Source organism: Glycine soja, chromosome 11, assembly GCF_004193775.1.
Source record: "Glycine soja cultivar W05 chromosome 11, ASM419377v2, whole genome shotgun sequence".
In the NCBI taxonomy this organism is placed as follows: Eukaryota; Viridiplantae; Streptophyta; class Magnoliopsida; order Fabales; family Fabaceae; genus Glycine; species Glycine soja.
In genome coordinates this window covers 2,288,392-2,306,298 of record NC_041012.1, presented here as the reverse complement: position 1 = coordinate 2,306,298, position 17,907 = coordinate 2,288,392, and the positions used below count along the sequence as shown (strand labels likewise).

Sequence of the window (17,907 nt, the reverse complement as noted above, 5' to 3'; positions counted from 1 at the left end):
GTTGGTTGATACTAGTAATTACTAGTTTTTTAGTATTTATTAATAGGGTATTTGAAAGCATGACCTCTTTACTTATCTCTTTACTGATAGAATAATCATATATCTCTTGTAATAACTACTATTAAGCATCAATTTTTAACGCTGATGTTTATTACGTGAATGAAATATTGAAATTGAATCTTAAGTTAAGAATATCTAAAGTATTTTTTTGGTACAGCAGTGGAAAAAAAAATATCTACATTATTGGTATCATTTAATTTTTCTTATAATTCAATTTATTGTCCCACTGGCAGAAGTGGCCTATCCCAACTCATTGTCTTTTCTCTGTCATTAGTTAAGTCATTTGAATTTGCTCTCAGAAGCTGTGAATATTAATACGGCATGCAATCATTTTGTCAGAAAAAGAAAAGACAATTGATAAATATTTTTTTTTCTAAAAAGTTATTTAAAAACCTAAACAATTTTTTTATTACTAAAAACGTTATCAATACAATTTGGTTATGTTTGGTTTTCATTTAGGATGTCCTAAACTTAGTTTGAAAAATAAATTTTGTGATGTGTGTAGTTATCTTCAAAAAAATATTTTTATACATTTAAATTTTGTATAAAAAAAATTAATTTGTAGAAGTAAGGTTTGAATTATTTTTGCAAACTTTAATTTTAACTCAAACTTAATTTTATAAACCTTAATCTACTTTATGGTGCCTGATAAAAAAAAAAACTACTTTATGGTGATTTTGAACGTAATTTTTAATGTTTTTTAATTACTAACTCTTTAAGAAACGTCCTTTTCAACAGTAGAAAGAAAATGGTTCACCGGGACAGGAACCAAATTACGAAAAAGGGCTTCTGTTTTATGTTAAAAAAGGTACATATTTGGAGGTGGATGTTGAATACTAGATAGAATACCGAATTTTAAGTTGAGGCACGCCAACGTCAACATGTACGCATTTCCCGGTGCTAAGCTCCAATGGATTTTGCAGGCGTGACAACAAAGCCTGCCAACATTTCCACCCGCACTCCTTCCAACTTCTCATTTCACAACCATCAAAACCATTTTTATTTTTTAAGCTTAGAGTCTCATTTAATTTATATTTATTTGGTCAAAAATTAATCTATCTCATAATACGTTCATACTACATAATTGTTATCTAATTAACAAAATTTTACATATAAAGATAATTTAACACAAATTATTCTATTAAATAAATTATTCTTTCACATATGAACATAGTAAATCTTATTTCATTGTATTAATTCATAAATTATTTTTTAAGAATACACTTTGATTAATATTACATTACTATTATGAAAAAAAATAATGAAAAATTTACTCAAACAATGACAAATCTGATTAATTAAAATTACTTTGGTACTATCATTTACTACAAAATAACATTGTCATGTTAATAAATGATATGATTAAATTTAAATCTTTTATATTTTTATATTTTGTGTATGCACTTCTTTTTATTCAATAATGGGGCAAAAGAATCTTATCCCACGCATAACAAGCCACATCTGGTGATGTTATTCAATTTGTAACTTTTTTGACTGCAGCTTAATTTGGCCTTGATGGCTTGTTCGAATACAGGCGCAAATCCTCATGTTTCATAAAATTATAGATAAGCTTTGATTATCTCCATATGATTGTCTGCTACAAATGGAACTAGAGGTCATTGTCACAATATGTTACTAACAGAACAACGACTTGGTACCTACAGTAGCTCCTGCTGGTAATTAATAAAGTAATTAACAATGCGCAGGTTAGGCATTCCATACATGAATTGTTAAATATGATTAGCAACAAAGTGGAAGAAAACCTGTCGTTTTATTAGTTTAAATTTCAGTGCTTTTTTAGATGCTTTCTCCTTCACAAGTCACAACTCTGCCAGTTTCCATTCTTCTATTCTCCTTCTCTACACCAACTGTTCCACTCCAAACTCCCATGACATCTTTTTAAATTCCAATCCATCTAGCTGTGTGAAATTAAGTTATAAAAATCAAATTTCAATATATTTGGTTTAAAAGGAGGAAGAGAATCTCTCCAAGACCTAGGGACAAAAGTCCCGGAAATAGGACTATTTAATCCAAGAGAAAGACTTTGATTGAAACTACTAATTTCAATAACTTCATTTATGCATGCGTAATTGAAAAGCATTAAAGAGTAAGTATTTTTTCACAAATCGATTGATAGATTGCATGAAAGTTATGCAAAAATAATTATGTAGATTAGTGTATATAATAATGTCTCCCTCCATACATCAAAATCATGTAATTTGACAATGGTTAATATTGTAAATCTATAAATAAAATTTTTGGTTGTTATGAAGATTTGATATATAATTACTTAATTCTTTAAAATACTAACACGCTATTCATTGAATTTGACAAAAATTTAGTAATTCATTGGATATGTATTCAATTTCTATTTATTTTATTGTACATTTCTAAATCCTTTATTCTTTTTAATTTTTATTTTTTCTCAAAACCTGACTTTTCTAATTTTTATTTCTTATTATTATCAAAATTATTACAAACTAATTATTGAATCAAAAATATTTTTATCAAGAGTTATTTTATTATCTTATAAATTACAACTAAAATAGATATATTTATCATAATTTTTATTAAATATTAAACAATTCTCTATTAAATTTAAAACAATGAACTTATATTATTTATTTGATTAAAAAGAATTCATAATCAAAAATGAATTTTATATCTCACTTTTAAATATTTATTTATTAATAAAACTATTTGGTGAAAAATGATCTATTATCTTAAAAATATTTTTATTTCAAGAAATAAATATAATTTTCATTTCTGTTAAAAAATACAAAATAAAGAAGGGAAAACCTTGATTGCATTGACGAAACTACCCCGAGTGTCAAAATCGATAATTTAACTTCATTCCTTCCACTTAGACTTTATAGTCTAGTGCTATATTGAACATTCAAATTGACGACCCAACACTGCAGCTGAGTAATGGTCGCTTTGATTTCAAGAAGCAACAATGCCACCAAGCGTTCTTAGATAGAAGGCCAAAGCTTTTTTTAGAACATGACTTGATTAGCTAGCTACTCACCATCTGAATATGAGTTGGGTTATTGTAAAAAACAAGAAACGCATATGAATTGAACATGGGAAGTGCTAACTAATGCTCTAAGGAATCTAGTTAAGATTTTTTTTTTAAAGAAAAAACTGAAAAATTTATGGAAAATCCGGTTAAAAAATTTAAAGTGAACTGTCTATAGTAATACATTTTAATACGCTTTTTAATAGAAAATTTGATTATTAATTTCGTAGGATATTGTTAACAAGTTTCTTGAATATATAGTCTTATTAATATTATTCCTATTCTTTAGGGGCATGAGAGAGCAAGAAGAATAGAAAAAATATTTTGGTTAAGTTTCATAAAATTAACAAAAGTTAAAACTAAAAAAATTAAGTAAAACACGTAAAACAGGTTCATCATTAAAAGTTAGTAGCTGGTAATAGATAACAATTAAGTTAACTCATTGAATTACTTTATCTGATTTTTAATATAAAGCACCATTTAAAAGAAATTAATAATCCTTTTTATAAGACATTTTATAATTTCCACGAAGTATTACTTGTTCTTTCATTATGTGCCCTTGTTGAAAATGCTTGCTAAAGCTAAGCATAGTCACGTGTGAGAACAAGCAAATAGTATAGGGAGAAACTGAGCAAAGAAAGAAGAGAGAATAGCTGGGAGAAAGGAAAAAAAAGAGAGAGAGAAGAAAGTACACATGCAATGCAAGAGTGTGAAAGCAAGAAAAAAATGCGAAAATTTCAAAGGTCATTTAAGCTAACTTTCTCTAAATAAAACTATTATTTCAACTTTTTTATATTAAAATGAAGCGTTTTAAATTTTTTAGAAAATGTATTTAGTTAAATATTTCTTTTTAAGGAGAAGATAAAATAGAAAAATTAAACCAAATACTGTTTATTTAAGAACCACATTAAAATATACATTGATAACATTTTTAATAAAAAATACTTTTAATTTTTTTTAATTCTTTGATCATTACCGTAAAAAAAAAATACACTTGTACAAGTTAACATTTGCTTATTTATTATAGTTTTTAAGCTGACACCCATAAAAGCAACAGGCCACAAGGCTTAGCTTTTTCAGAGTCTTTACTCCGACAATAAATTATAATAGTCCTCATGATGCTGACCCATGAAACAAATTGATTTATATTTCCTTTCAAATTACCCAAAGGCAATTATGTATGACTCCAGCCCCTAATTACAGCACTTGTTAGATGTCCAACTTTTCTACCACATCCCAAATCATAAATATTGTGCATTAAGCATTATTAAGCATCCATTATGTTATTAAAATTTCGATTTAATTCATTAATTTTTATGAGTTTATTTATCCTTACAAGTTAATTCATGTGTAAATTTTCTTTTTAATATATTTTATAAATTCTAAGCAAACTCGTTATACTCTCAAATTTAACATCAAGTTACCGAGTTTTAAAAATTATACCAAAATATTAGTCATTTAAGGTTATTTTTTGTTTGTTTAGTGTTCAACATACATTTATTTAATGTGTTGTTCTTAAATAAAAAAAATTCTCACATTTAATAACATTAAACTCTTATTATTTAATAACATGAAACTCTCGATGTAAATGATCTACCACTATTATAACATTTGTAAGTTATTATCTAGTAGTGATGCATTATTAGACTTGTTTATTTAAATATTGTGAAATTTATGATATACTATTTTGTTTTATTATATTGTTGAAATGTTTAATTTGTATATTATTTATAAATATTTTATTATTGTTTTTATATGAAGTTGTACCCTTGCAAGTTGAATCTATCCATCAAAACTACAAAACTCTCATAAATTTATATAAATTCTCTAGTTTCATAACCTCTTTAGACAATATACATCAAGCAATCAAAATGCGACAATTTCACTTATAACTCTCAACTTTAGTTAAATTATTTTTCACATTACGCGTGATTTGATAATTTGTTTAAAAAAAAGTCTGTTAAATTTATTTATGAATGGATATTTATACAGAATTATCATCCAAATAGAATTTAAGAGTTATTTAAGGGTTATTAAATTCTTTATGCATTGGACTAGTATGTATTTGTATTAGGTAGACACTACTTACAAAAAATAGCAAAATGTATTTTCTATCACATAAAGATAATATTTTTTAAAATAATTAAAAACATTAACAAAATAAATCCCTATTATTTTTTTATCTAGCATTTAATTAAATTTATAACTCATAGTTTAAAAACAATAAATTCAATTGTTTCATTATTTTTTAATAATATTTTAGTTCATTTTTATTTCTCTATTCTATTATTTTAATATTTCATATACTTTAGAGAGTTTTGTAGTATCTAACAATATTATAATATCATCTAATAAATTAGTATGCATGATAAATGTTTTTGACTTAATAATATAACTATTTTAAACATTGTATTAAAAAATATTTTTGATTAGTTTATAATGAAAAAATGTATACATATTTGAAAATGAAACTCATTTATTATAGTAGGATTTAATTTAGAAGTTTGAAATCCTGGATAGTCAATATTATGGCAGAAGCGAAAATGACTCTCCTTCAAATCTTGAATTACTTACGGAGCGCATCAAGTGGAGTGTGAGTATGTGTATGCGTATGGGTGGACAGGAATGGATTCACGTTGGAACGTAACACCAAATCAAAACCTCTGAATTATGATGAGGTTTTTTGTTTTCGGAATTTGTTGTTTTAGGAGGGACATAGGCCACGTGGGTAATTCCAACACATTGAGAAGGGCAAAAGAGAGATTTCAGGAGGCATGCACAGCATTTATTATGGCGCCATGTCTATTCCACTTCTCCTCTCATTCATTCATTCATTCCATCCTCTGTTGTACGGCCAGAACAGAACAAGATGAGAGGCCATTTGTTAGAACTTGAAACAAAAACATCGAGTCTTTAAGATAAGAGCGAGAAATAGAGACAAGTTCAGGTAATGGCGAGTGGGTGGATGAAGTCATTGCAATGCAAGTCCAGAGCATACCAAGACGTATACCACCCTAACTCTAAATACCTCATTCCCAGTTCCAGCTGCAGAAAGACCATCAAAGACGTCGTCGTCGACACAACCAAGCCCAGGCCCAAGCCCAATCCCAAGCCCGAAAAGCCTCTCCAGAAACACCCCAGCTCCAGATACCCTTCATCCGCCGCCAAGCCCGACTTCGAAACCACTATCAACCGATCGAGGAGCGTGACCGCCACGCGCCACGCCGACCCTCGCTTCCCTTCTCTCACCGAACTCACCGAGGGCCACCCTTCGCGGAACGTCGTGGAGATTATCTTCCACACCAGCTGGGGGCCCAAGCCCTTCTCGGGCCTGGTCGAGATGATTTTTAAAGTCCACAACGGCCCACGAACCGTCTCTCGTTTCGAGGAGTATCGCGAGGCCGTCAAGGTCCGGGCCGGAACGGGCCCGGCCCATGACTACGAGGAGAATGCGCGATGCGTTGCGGATGGGAATGAGGTCATGAGGTTTCACTGCTTGGGTCCCACCTCCGGCGGCGCTCCCTACGGCGGAGCTTGTGCCTTGTCTTTCCCCGGCGGCAAAGGGGCGGCGATCTGCACATTCTCCGGCAGCGGCGGTGCACACGAAAGCTCCGGCGGTGGCAGGGGCAGAAGGGCCATGCTGGTGTGTCGTGTCATTGCGGGTCGGATCTCGAAGCAAATCGGGTTCGTGGAATCGTTGTTGGATGGACGAGTTGGGTTCGACTCGGTCAGTGGGGACAACGGCGAGTTATTAGTGTTTGACTCGCGTGCTGTATTGCCCTGTTTTCTTATCATTTATAAATTGTAAAAACACGCATTTACAGTTTGTCCTCTTAATCTTCTTTTTTATAAACACTTTTTCTTGATTTATTTTCATTTGGGATGTATGTATGTTGATTGTTGAGGTATTGAACTCAACCTACTTCTTTTCTTGCATTTATCGACGACGCAATATTTCTTTTACATTTTGTCGATTTGGCTAATACTTCCTGCACTCCATATTTAGGGTTTTTCTGGTGAAGAACGTATTATGAAACAAAGTCAAACTTTAATTATTTTGTTTGACATATTTCTATTTAATTTTCAACCATTTATTATTTTTACTTTATCATGTTTGGCTTCTGTTAGAGCGTAAGTAAGAGTGAAGTAGGATTATTGACTCGGGAGAGTGTTACTTTTATTGGCTAAAACATTTTATAGCCTAGGCAATACTTTAAATAAATACTCATGAGAGTACTTACATTTGTTGAGAAAATTAATACTATACGGCTGTAAAAACATGTACTAGTAACCACCGAAATACAAATGCTTTCAAGTTGTAAAGTAGAATAATTATTGATTACTAGTTGGTAATAAGTCGTTTTAACTAATTTAATTTCTTCCTCTTTTCACCGAAATCGTAGCTGTGATTTTTAATTGCGAGATTCAGTTGGGAAAAACGGGTAATGGCAATGCTTGGCCGTGTCAAAGGATTTTGTCGCTGTTGAAAAGTCAACAATGCGACAATTCACATTCATGAGGCAAATGTTTGCTGGTGGATGAAAAGAAAGAAATACGTCCAAAACTGAGTTTGTAGCGAAATTCTAGTTATATATTACGAATTTATCTAAAATGTATTAAGTTAATTCAGTAAAATCTGAGAATAAATACATGTTAAAAAGATGGTCAAAGTAAAGAAGGGAACTAGAGTAAAGAGTATATAAAGTGGAAACACGAAACGAGACTAGAGGCGGGTGGTTTGGAACTTTGTTTGGACTCATTCTAACGAGAAAGGGTCCCACCCAACTTGAGACGAGCAGAAAATTTGGTCAAGGCAATAGGGAAGTATAGCGCAAGTTACGCAATGAGTCCAAACAAAGCTCTAACATTAACTTGTCTGATAGCGAAATGTATGAGAAAAATCAAATGACAAATTAACTAACTAGAGCAAGAATCACTTTCTTTGACGGAAATTAATCTCTCACAATCCCAGTTGCTAGTTTGCTACGTTTCTTCATGATTTCTTTGCCTAATAGAATGCTTTATTATTCTCATAGGGCTCATATGTCACATATGTGGAATGGGCTGGGCGGCTTATGTTATCATAGCCACTTAGCCCTTACTTTAAAAAGAGAGCCCAAACTATTTTTGGATTCTTAAACGGACTGAATCAATCAATGGGATGAATGAATCATATAAAATTGCCTTTTATCATACAATAACCAACCATTGCCTTTCCTGCTTTGGGAGAGATTGAATGTCACATATAATCTAAATATTATGATTGTTTATTTCTATCATTATTTGCTAATATTATTATTTTTACATTTTGGTGTAAGTAGGGAGACGAGTATAAGGCTCGTTTAAGTTAAGTTTTGAGAGCTCATTAAAGTAAAATCAAATCTCACGACTTAAAAAACATTTACATAGATACTCACATATTGTTCAATAATAAGGTTCTTAACATGAACAGCAAGATTCAAACTCATCCTTATGGGATGAGTCCTATCCTTGACAAGTAGACCAATCTTTATTAGTTAAAAAAACTTACTCCATGTTCCTCTTCACTTTTAAGAAATCACACATCTTAACTTCTTCTGGTATTCACAACTAAACATTTGCAATACTAAAAATTGGGAGTGATCAAGTATAAAAACGAATAAACTCTAAGATCAAATTAGAAATTAGTTATGTATTAATTCTAAAAGCTAACTTAAAAGCAAGAGATTATTCAAGTTCTTGTAACTATTTTAACTAAACTAAGACATCTTCACAAGACGTGGATGACAAATGAAAATATAATACAAACATAACTATAATAGAACGAAACTCATGAGCAGAACCTTTAAGCCCTTCAGCATCCTCTTTAGTTTTGATTATTTTATATTTAGAGGAACCTCCCCTCCCCCCCCATACAAAGCACATGCAAAAGAAGAAAGGTAATCAGATATACTTTTATAAGAAATCACTTGACAGAAAATATCACCTACGGTTTTAGAGTCGAAAAATGTTCTTCCATTAAAATAGTTTGAACTAAGTTCATCTTATATTTTAAAGACATTTCACACTTATTAAAATTATTACTCATGCTACTGCCATTAAAAATATTTTTTTTAGAAAGATACATTTCATTAAAAGTTAAAATATAATTAGTTATAAATCTATTTAAGTGAAATAAAAATTCATATATTATTAAAATGATATTTTTTAAGTTTTTAAAGTGACGCTTTTTTTAATCATCGTAATCATAATTAAGACCTATGACTTGTCAATAAAATCCTAAGTATTTTCCCAGGTTTCAGTTCTTTCAACATGCTAAAGGACTCAGCTTAGTTTAAAGTGGCATTTTGGCACAAACTAAAATACCCAAAACTAATAATAATTAGCAACGACATTGGCGTGTTATAAAATATTGACAAGAGTTAATAAAATAAATTCAGAAAAAGCTAGGAATGGAATGTGTTACAGGGCGTTCTGGAGTCCATGTTGGATTTCGTCATGCAAAATATCTACAAGTATATTCTTGTAGCCAAAGATATTAATTTTATTCGAAAAAGAGTGAGGAAGCAGAGATGAGAAGACGAGACCCATAAGAGTGGGTCATACAAATGCATCATTAATTTGATTTGATCGTTCCTACTACAAGCTAGAATTGGAATCCGAATGGGAAAGCACCCACTGAAAGACACATCATCTCCCAAATCTACATCTTAATATTCTTTTGCACACTTCATAATCATCATATCTCCACATATTCAACCAACACGTACAAGGGCTTCCCGTTCAAACGTTCACGACCCTGTGTCATGTATGTATTCGCAAAACATCATTAACATAACAAGCATCCACTCAACACACACAGCCACTACTAAAAATACTACCTTGGCTTAATAATACTAGGTGAATGAAAATTAGGAAACACTTAAACAACCATAGTCCATAGGCAACCGATGAATTAATAAGCGATTTAAAAAAAAAACTGCATCAGATATTTCTGTTATCTAGGAAACCAAACAAAATTTAATGGAGAAATCAAGCCTACCATCTCAAAGTAGGCTTGCAGCTAGCAAGGAGTAGTCTATGGAAAACAGAAGGGTCATATTCAAATGTTGTGTCTATCTCTCTCCAATAGGTGAGTGAGTCCTATCTGATATTTATTAGGAGAGATACTGATACAAGATTTGAACATGACCTGACATGTAAATGAGAGGATCCATCCCCAAACAGAATATTTACAAAATCCAAAGTATACATACCTTCAATTCTGGTAATTCAATTACACATGCACACTCCACCACTTCTGCTCCCACACGTTCTAAATGACAGCAAGCAAAGACATCAAATATAATCCAATCCAAAAATGACATTAACAGGGGGGAAATAAAGATATTAAAACTGAGGTATGTTAGCAGAAGTGCAGCTAAAAAAGCATTCGTAATCCAAAGAAACAGCTTACTGTGGTCTAATAAGGAACCTCGTTCATGCATATTCATGAGTGATATATTATTCACTAAAAGAACATCACTACTATTGACTTATCCGAGGAAAAAAAATATAATAGTAAATAAAATGAACCAGCAAATAACAAGGAATTCAACCTCTTTAATACACTGACGATTGGAGTAAAAGCATGAATCATGAATGTAATGCACACACTAAAATTAAACTTATAAGTACTACTAAAATACACGCCAAAAGTCCTGAAATAATAGCTTACTAATCCTAATTTGCATGCCTGTAGTATTCCATTAGGTTTTTCCTTTCATGCCAAAATCATAAATAGGAGTCGATCTCAGGGAAACTAATCCCCGCTGACAAGAGCTAGACTTGTGAACATATGAACAACAGAAAAAGATCTCGGGGCCTGAGCAGCCTTCAATAACAGAGTTGAATAAATTAACGGATCATCGACATGTAAAACAATGTCAGACTGTAATATGATCTGATATAATAAATGTCCATTTATGACAGAATTTGCTCACAGGAACTTACCTAACAAGTCCATAGCTGCACAGAGTGTTCCACCTGTTGCAATCAAATCATCAACCACTAAAGCACGCTCACCAGGTTCAACAGCTCCAACATGCATCTCAAGACAGTCCCTTCCATATTCCAGAATATATTCTTGAGAAATAACTTTTCCTGGCATTGAGATAAGCTTTTGTTACAAGAAAATGAGGGGAAAAAAAAAGGATGCTACAGTCACTAACAATCTCAACCAAAGTTGAATCCTTGATAAAGCCAGAGTAAGTTATAAGTAATATTTCAAGGTTTATATATTTAAGCACTTTTTCGAAATTCGTTTCAATTAAGTCACAATTTCATCTTTCTATAAATAAAAATACATAGCGCAAGGCAAGAATACACACTCCAATTAATAGATGAACCTGGAGGGCAGATTACAAGTGCATGAAAAGTTAGGTTATATAAAAAAGAAAAAGGTACAGAATGAAAAAGGGTACTTAAGAGGCTAAAAGATCTAACCACAGGTGGAGGAAATAATATTCAAAGACAGCACTTTGTAGAGGGAAAATATCATAATGATTCTCTGTATTTCAGGGGGTAAGCATCATATATTTTGATAACAGAAACTGCATAACTCTAGATTTGCAAGGTTGAAACACAAAAAACAGGGACCAATCTTAAGAAATGATTTCTTTTTTTTTTTTTTTGATCAGCAAAATTAAGAAATGCTTTCTTAAATACAATGCACATTTGCATATCCTACACAGGGGTGTGAAACCATGAATTGAAGATGAATCAATTGAGGAATGTTAAAAATTTTGAGCATTAGAAATGCAATAGATTTAAGTAGTAAATAAATATAAAAAGTTAACCTTCTGCCAAGAACATTGATTTGAAAAATATAAGTGTGATACAATTGGCATATTAATGAAAGTATTTTTTTTTTAAAAAAAAATAGGTGTTAAATTATACCAGGCAACTTCTTTGGTTTCCTCAATGGTACAAACTTTGCTCCTATAGCCAGCGCAATGGGAGGACCAAAAATAAAACCTCGAGCTTCAATTCCTACATAAGAGAAATTATTTATCAGAACACAAGATTATAGACAATAATACATGTGCTATTGTAGATGACATGTAGTTCAACGCCATCAAGAAACTGTGCATTAGAGATAGTGTGCTACTACTTGCTACGAAAGAAAGGGTAAAATGAAATAACTTTTTTTACCATTTATGTTTGTAATTTACTTCCAAGTGGTTGGAAGGAATTTTAAATATTAGTGCCATCATCTTCATAATTTGTCATTAAACAACATAAAAAAATGACACATAATGCATAGGGACTGTAACCACCATGCATGTAAGAAATTGACCAAAAAAATTAATGTAAACCCGACAGTAGCACTAAGGATATATAAATAAAAGGTGAATGAGAAGAAACAAACAAGTGGATATAGATTGAAAATTAGTTAAGGCGAGAGACCAAACCAAGTTGCCTATGATAGAAATAGAATTAACAAAAGCCATGTCTAGTAAAACAAAATGCAAGCTTACAACTTCAACCCCCCTTCCCCCACAATAGTAAAAAAAGAACAAAAAAACAGTGGAGGGACTCATCAGAAACACCCTGTCCCTGTATAGATGTAAACAGAGAAGCAAACGGCCAAAAGTCCAAAACAATGGCAACAGACTTAAAATGTTATGATGCCAATTGGCAAGGGACCTATCAATCAGTAGCCAATCAGCAATAATGCCGATTGGTAATACAGGATAATTATTATACACAAGGAAAAATTCCACATCTCATACTGGACTCTATAATTGAAGAGAAGCTTCCTGGGAATGTCTCACAATATATATATATATATATATATATATATATATATATAAGCACACACAGACAAATCCTAATGCACATGCAAAAAGACAAGTCACACCCAACCCGATTGTGTTCTGTTTCATTTTCTAATCATACATAAAGAACTAAAACCGGTGCAAAGGACCTACCAGCAATTCACATTTAAATTTACCCTTAAATTGTACAAGTGTAAAATGGGGTCTCTAATCTAACATCTGTTTAATGGACAGGGATACAAAAAAAAACTATGTATTACAAGTTACAACAACATCCAAAATACCAAATTAGACAGAACTCATGGCATGATAGCTCCAGTTTCATGGCTTCCATGCCTTATCCTCCGCAACATATCGCACTAAACCCTCCAGCATATCCGGTCATGTCGGGGAAAAAAGGTTAAAAGCAGAAAAAAGCTACAACAAGACGACACACACAGAGAGATGGTACAAAAGCGAAAAAACCAAGCACGATGCACAGTGTATAGTACAGAACTACTACTAGTAGCTCGTCCCCTTGCAACTACTAGTGACATTTAAGTTTCACCGGGGGCTTAGTAACTTGGAAAGGAACAAGAAAGTGACACAGGAATGACCAAAAAAGTAAATAAAAACAACAGTGAAATGGAGGAACCCACAAATCATAGATAAAAGAAAGGGGAAATGGAGGGATTTGAAACATGCGTCATGCGGGTCCACTTTGCACAAATTGGAAGCGATCACCAATGGTGGTACAGCTCCATGCAAATTGGATCCAGGCACATGTCCACGAACAAACAAGAGAGCTTGAGATTTCAGAATGGCAATCAATGGTACAACCCACTAACAAGTTAGGCCACCTAGTCAAACCAAAAAATCACTCCCAAAACCCACAGTGAGTGACTTCCATTCAAAAAGACAACCAGAAATTTATGCAATATAGAGCACTACTGCATACTCTCCCCAACTTTCTCGTCACCGTGGACCCCACCACCTTCTTCAAGCTAACAACAGTAGTAACACTCATAAAAAAAAACTTTTCAATGTTCATCCTCTTCTTATTTTTATGCTAAAAAAACCTTTTTATTATTTACCTGCAACAACAGAAATGTTTTTGCCCTTGTACCGCTCAACGAACAAATCTATTGTGTCCTTAAATGCTTTGGGATCAAGCAATAGAGTAGTAATGTCTTGGAACATAATACCTGCCGTTGCAAAAAAAAAAACCATTGAAACTGAAAAAAAAAAAAAACGAAACCTCCGAAGAAGACTTTCTAGAAATTGAAAAACGGAAGTCAAACTAAATATGAATTCAAAGGCTTTGGTTTCTTAGTCGGAAAACAAAAATATTAAAAAAAAACAGAAGTTTAAAACAACAAAAAAGGAAAGGGGAGAAAACGAACCGGATTTGGGGAAATTGGGGACGACACGAATCTTAGTTTTGATGCCATGAAGACGGGTATCCTGGTCTTTGTAAGCCGACATTGTATAAATAAGTGGGGAAGTGAGTTTGAGTACAGAGAGAAAAAGAAGAATGGAAAAGGAAACAAGAAAAGAAGAAGAGAACAACAATAAGAGAGGTGAGGATATCACTGTCTGCACGATATTTATAGAGAGAGAGAGAGTAGTATATGCAAAGAGTCTGAGTGTTCGTTAACACAGGTTAAACTAAAAAGCTTATTATAAAATTCTTTTACTTCTTTTATAATTTTACTTGTCTTTATTTTTTCATTATGTCTATTTTTTTCTAAATTATTTTCATATTTACCCCGATCCACCGAAAATGAAATAAATATTTTAGTATTTTCCTACTATAAAAGTTACTATAAAATAATATTTTTAGTTTTAAAAAATTATCAATAATCAAAAGTAATATCATACCACTATAAATTATTCATCATAATTCTAAAATATAATTTATTTATTAAAAATATTTATTTGTTTCAACTTTTAATTATAATATAGTTTATATGTTTAAGGTATTTGTTTATTATACATATTTATATAAAATTAAACATTTCTTTTGTGCTAAAATATTAGTTTACCTTATGTTCAAGCACTTATTATAAAACATATTTTTAAATTAAATTTAAATTTAGTTCAGATTTAAAAGAAATCAAATAAAACTTTGAAAAAAATTACGTCCCATAAATGAGTTTATACTATTATTTAATGAATAAAAAAACTGAGTAATATTTAAGGATTATAGTTGGTTAGAAATTCGTTACGTATTTTCAGTTCATCTTAAATAAAAACAACATATAGTATTAAATTGATTGTATGCGAGAGTTGTGACATCATATTTTAACTCAAAATCTTAAGATTTATTATCCATGAGTATAATCATATCATTAGACCCACATGCTCTAGGTATTTGCAGTAAAATCATTCATGTATGGGTTGAATAATGTGTTTAGAATTATAAATCTAATCAAAATTTTTAGAATTATTTGTTTTGATTTTAAATATTATTAACGTTGAAACTTCAAGTGTTAGTGTTAAAACTATTAAAATTTATTAAGGTATTACTTTTAAATATATTGTTATCTTCCTTTTTTTGTATTTATCTTTTATGCAATGTTTACATAATTAATGGATCAAATTATGTTTATTTATCTTAACAAATCTGATTGTAATAAAGCTTATTACCAAAAATGAGTTTATAAGAAATCATTGTGATTCAGACGATTACAGTAAATCTCGTTAAAAAATATTTTTGTTTTAATTTGTATTAATCTATTTTAGAATATTAATATAATGGTATTAAATGAATTAATTTTACTATTTTCAGACATTTAATAATATTGTGTTAATTGTATTGAATATTTGAATGAATCATAATATAAAATAGTAATTTTGAGGGGGGAAATCAAATTTAAACAGATAACATGTTGGTCTGAATCGAATCAAACCGTTTACTTACATGTATAAAAGGCTTTTTTTTTACACATAAGAGGCTTTTAAATTTTGGTAGTCATTATTTACTAAAAAAAATTGATAGTCATTATCAAAAGGGGAGCTAGAAACCATATATGTAAAGTGTGTAATGCATATGCACTTATTTGTAAAATAATTTTATATTATTATTTAATTATAAATTATAATTTAAATTATTTTAAAAATTAATAAACTTATCCTATACAATAATTAGATAATTATATAAAAATTCTTAGGTCGACAGTATATAGTTATTTTTCTCATATATACAAATATACAATATATTAAGTCTCATGTTCATTGAATGAAAAATAATAATAATAAGTTTATTTGTTAGTAAAAAAATATGTAGAGTACTTTTTTATACTTAATACAAGCAATTTTTATGTAATATTTAACATGGTTTTTTTATTGAATTGGTCAAATGTATATCATATATAATAACTACTCTCCTATTTTTTTATCCATCATCTCACCAACACCTCTTCATTACTTTACTCTCTCTTTTATTTCATCTTATTCCTTTTCTCCTTTCTTTGAGATAGTGTTAACTTGATTTCTGTTTGATACCTCGAACTAGATAATATTTTAAATTTAGAACTGTTCTTGTCACTCAAATTATTTCAGAACAACCTATCGTGTCGTAGAGATTTTTATCAAAACAATATGAAGGGAATAAATTCTTAAAATGGTATCTTTATACACCTCAAGCCTCAAGGTACCCCTTTTTTGTTTTAATTTTCCAACATATATACTGATAAAATATCTTACTTTAGAAATGATGGAATATTCATTTAAGATATAAGGTCATCTTCCTGAAAACGATTCATCCATAAATTTAATTAATTAAAACATTACCAAGTTTTGAGTATAGAAGTTATATAAACACGCATTTTGAAGCTTTGGAATCAAGGATGTGCTATTTATAGAGTGTTTAGTTTCACATTTTGAATGTGAGGTAATGTATTACCGCTATTTAAATTAATGATCATGCTCACAGATTAACATATAACTTTTAACGTATTTTTTTCACTCGCGTGTTTTTTTAGAAAATTTCATACTAGGTTTTTTTTTATAAAAAAATAATTTAAAGTTAAATACGTTTAATTATAAAATTTATATATAAGTAATTATTAAAATAATTACATCTTGTTAATATAAATAAATAATGCTAATTAATTCTTTTAAGCTATTTTTAATGATACATTCTTGTATAATCTTTATATCTTTTTGAATATAATATGTATCGGCTACATCCACTTTTCCTTCCCATTACAAGCATGCATGTTAGGATATACTCCTTGTATGTATCTTGTACCTTTTACATCAACCTTCACTACACAATCTTATTAGCACTCACGATGTCACAATTTCTTACTTTCCAACGAGTTTTCAAACACATTATTAGACTATGGTTGATTTATGTTGAAAGCTTTTTTTTTTTTTTGTTGTGAAATTTGTTTTTGTAGTTTAAGGTATCACACATTTTTCCTTTTTTTAGAAGTCACATATTCTTCTAATACAGCAATTTTAGTATTACATGAAAAAGTTAAGTAAACATTGAGAATTGAATTTGTTTCATAGGACATCAGCACAAAGGAAATAGATCAAAAACTGTCAACAAGACAGTGTGATTAACTGTCAACAAGACAGTGTGATTTTAGCCTCTTTTTTTTTTTTTTTTTTTCTCTAATTAGTGGTCCACTCCAGTAAGATCTAAGCAATGAATGGAGAATTCTTCGTTCTTATTTTATTTAGAAGACAAACTAACAAAAGTAGCTCTCCTGATAATGTGTAGCCCCACAACGAGTAGTGTTATAAATAATTTTTAAAAGAAAAATGAAAAAAATGTCGGTGGATTTATAATTTTGATATTACACTATTAGCAATTCACAATTAAAAATAGAAAACCAATGATACACAATTCTTCCTTCAATTTTTTAGAAGCCAAAATTTGTTAAAAGAGTGTATAAGGTTTCCTCCAAGCCTTTTATACATTTTAATGGAGTTCACAGATAAACCTAAGCACATGGATTTATATGGTCTCATCGTAGATCAATACACAAGTAATAAGTTTGCTAGTTAATTAAAAAAAAAAATAGGCGAAGAGAACTA

The 17,907-nt window shown here is 30.4% G+C and overlaps 2 protein-coding genes across 2 annotated transcripts; one reads left to right on the top strand and one right to left on the bottom strand.

Annotated features, from left to right (window-relative positions):
• The first annotated feature begins 5,889 nt into the window (after window positions 1-5,889).
• LOC114374377 lies at window positions 5,890-7,042 on the top strand. The gene has a single exon (XM_028332020.1). The coding sequence runs from the start codon at window positions 6,030-6,032 to the stop codon at window positions 6,885-6,887; it is 858 nt and encodes a 285-aa protein (XP_028187821.1). The 5' UTR covers window positions 5,890-6,029; the 3' UTR covers window positions 6,888-7,042.
• Window positions 7,043-9,511: 2,469 nt separating this feature from the next.
• Window positions 9,512-14,456, bottom strand: LOC114373830 (adenine phosphoribosyltransferase 4-like). Its single transcript, XM_028331372.1, has 6 exons — window positions 14,259-14,456; window positions 13,950-14,060; window positions 11,996-12,088; window positions 11,051-11,200; window positions 10,315-10,373; window positions 9,512-9,857 (listed from the first exon to the last, which is right to left on the bottom strand). Exons 1-6 carry the CDS (start codon window positions 14,338-14,340, stop codon window positions 9,798-9,800), a joined length of 555 nt encoding a protein of 184 aa, XP_028187173.1. The 5' UTR covers window positions 14,341-14,456; the 3' UTR covers window positions 9,512-9,797.
• Window positions 14,457-17,907: the final 3,451 nt, after the last annotated feature.

Excerpts from the sequence above, each read along its gene's own strand:
- LOC114374377 (XM_028332020.1), top strand. The coding sequence starts at position 6,030 with ATGGCGAGTGGGTGGATGAAGTCATTGCAATGCAAGTCCAGAGCATAC.
- LOC114373830 (XM_028331372.1), bottom strand. The coding sequence starts at position 14,340 with ATGTCGGCTTACAAAGACCAGGATACCCGTCTTCATGGCATCAAAACT. Across the intron at positions 12,089-13,949 it reads AAACATTTCTGTTGTTGCAG|GAATTGAAGCTCGAGGTTTT; the intron begins GTAAATAATAAA and ends TCTCTTATGTAG. Across the intron at positions 10,374-11,050 it reads TGCAGCTATGGACTTGTTAG|AACGTGTGGGAGCAGAAGTG; the intron begins GTAAGTTCCTGT and ends GCTGTCATTTAG.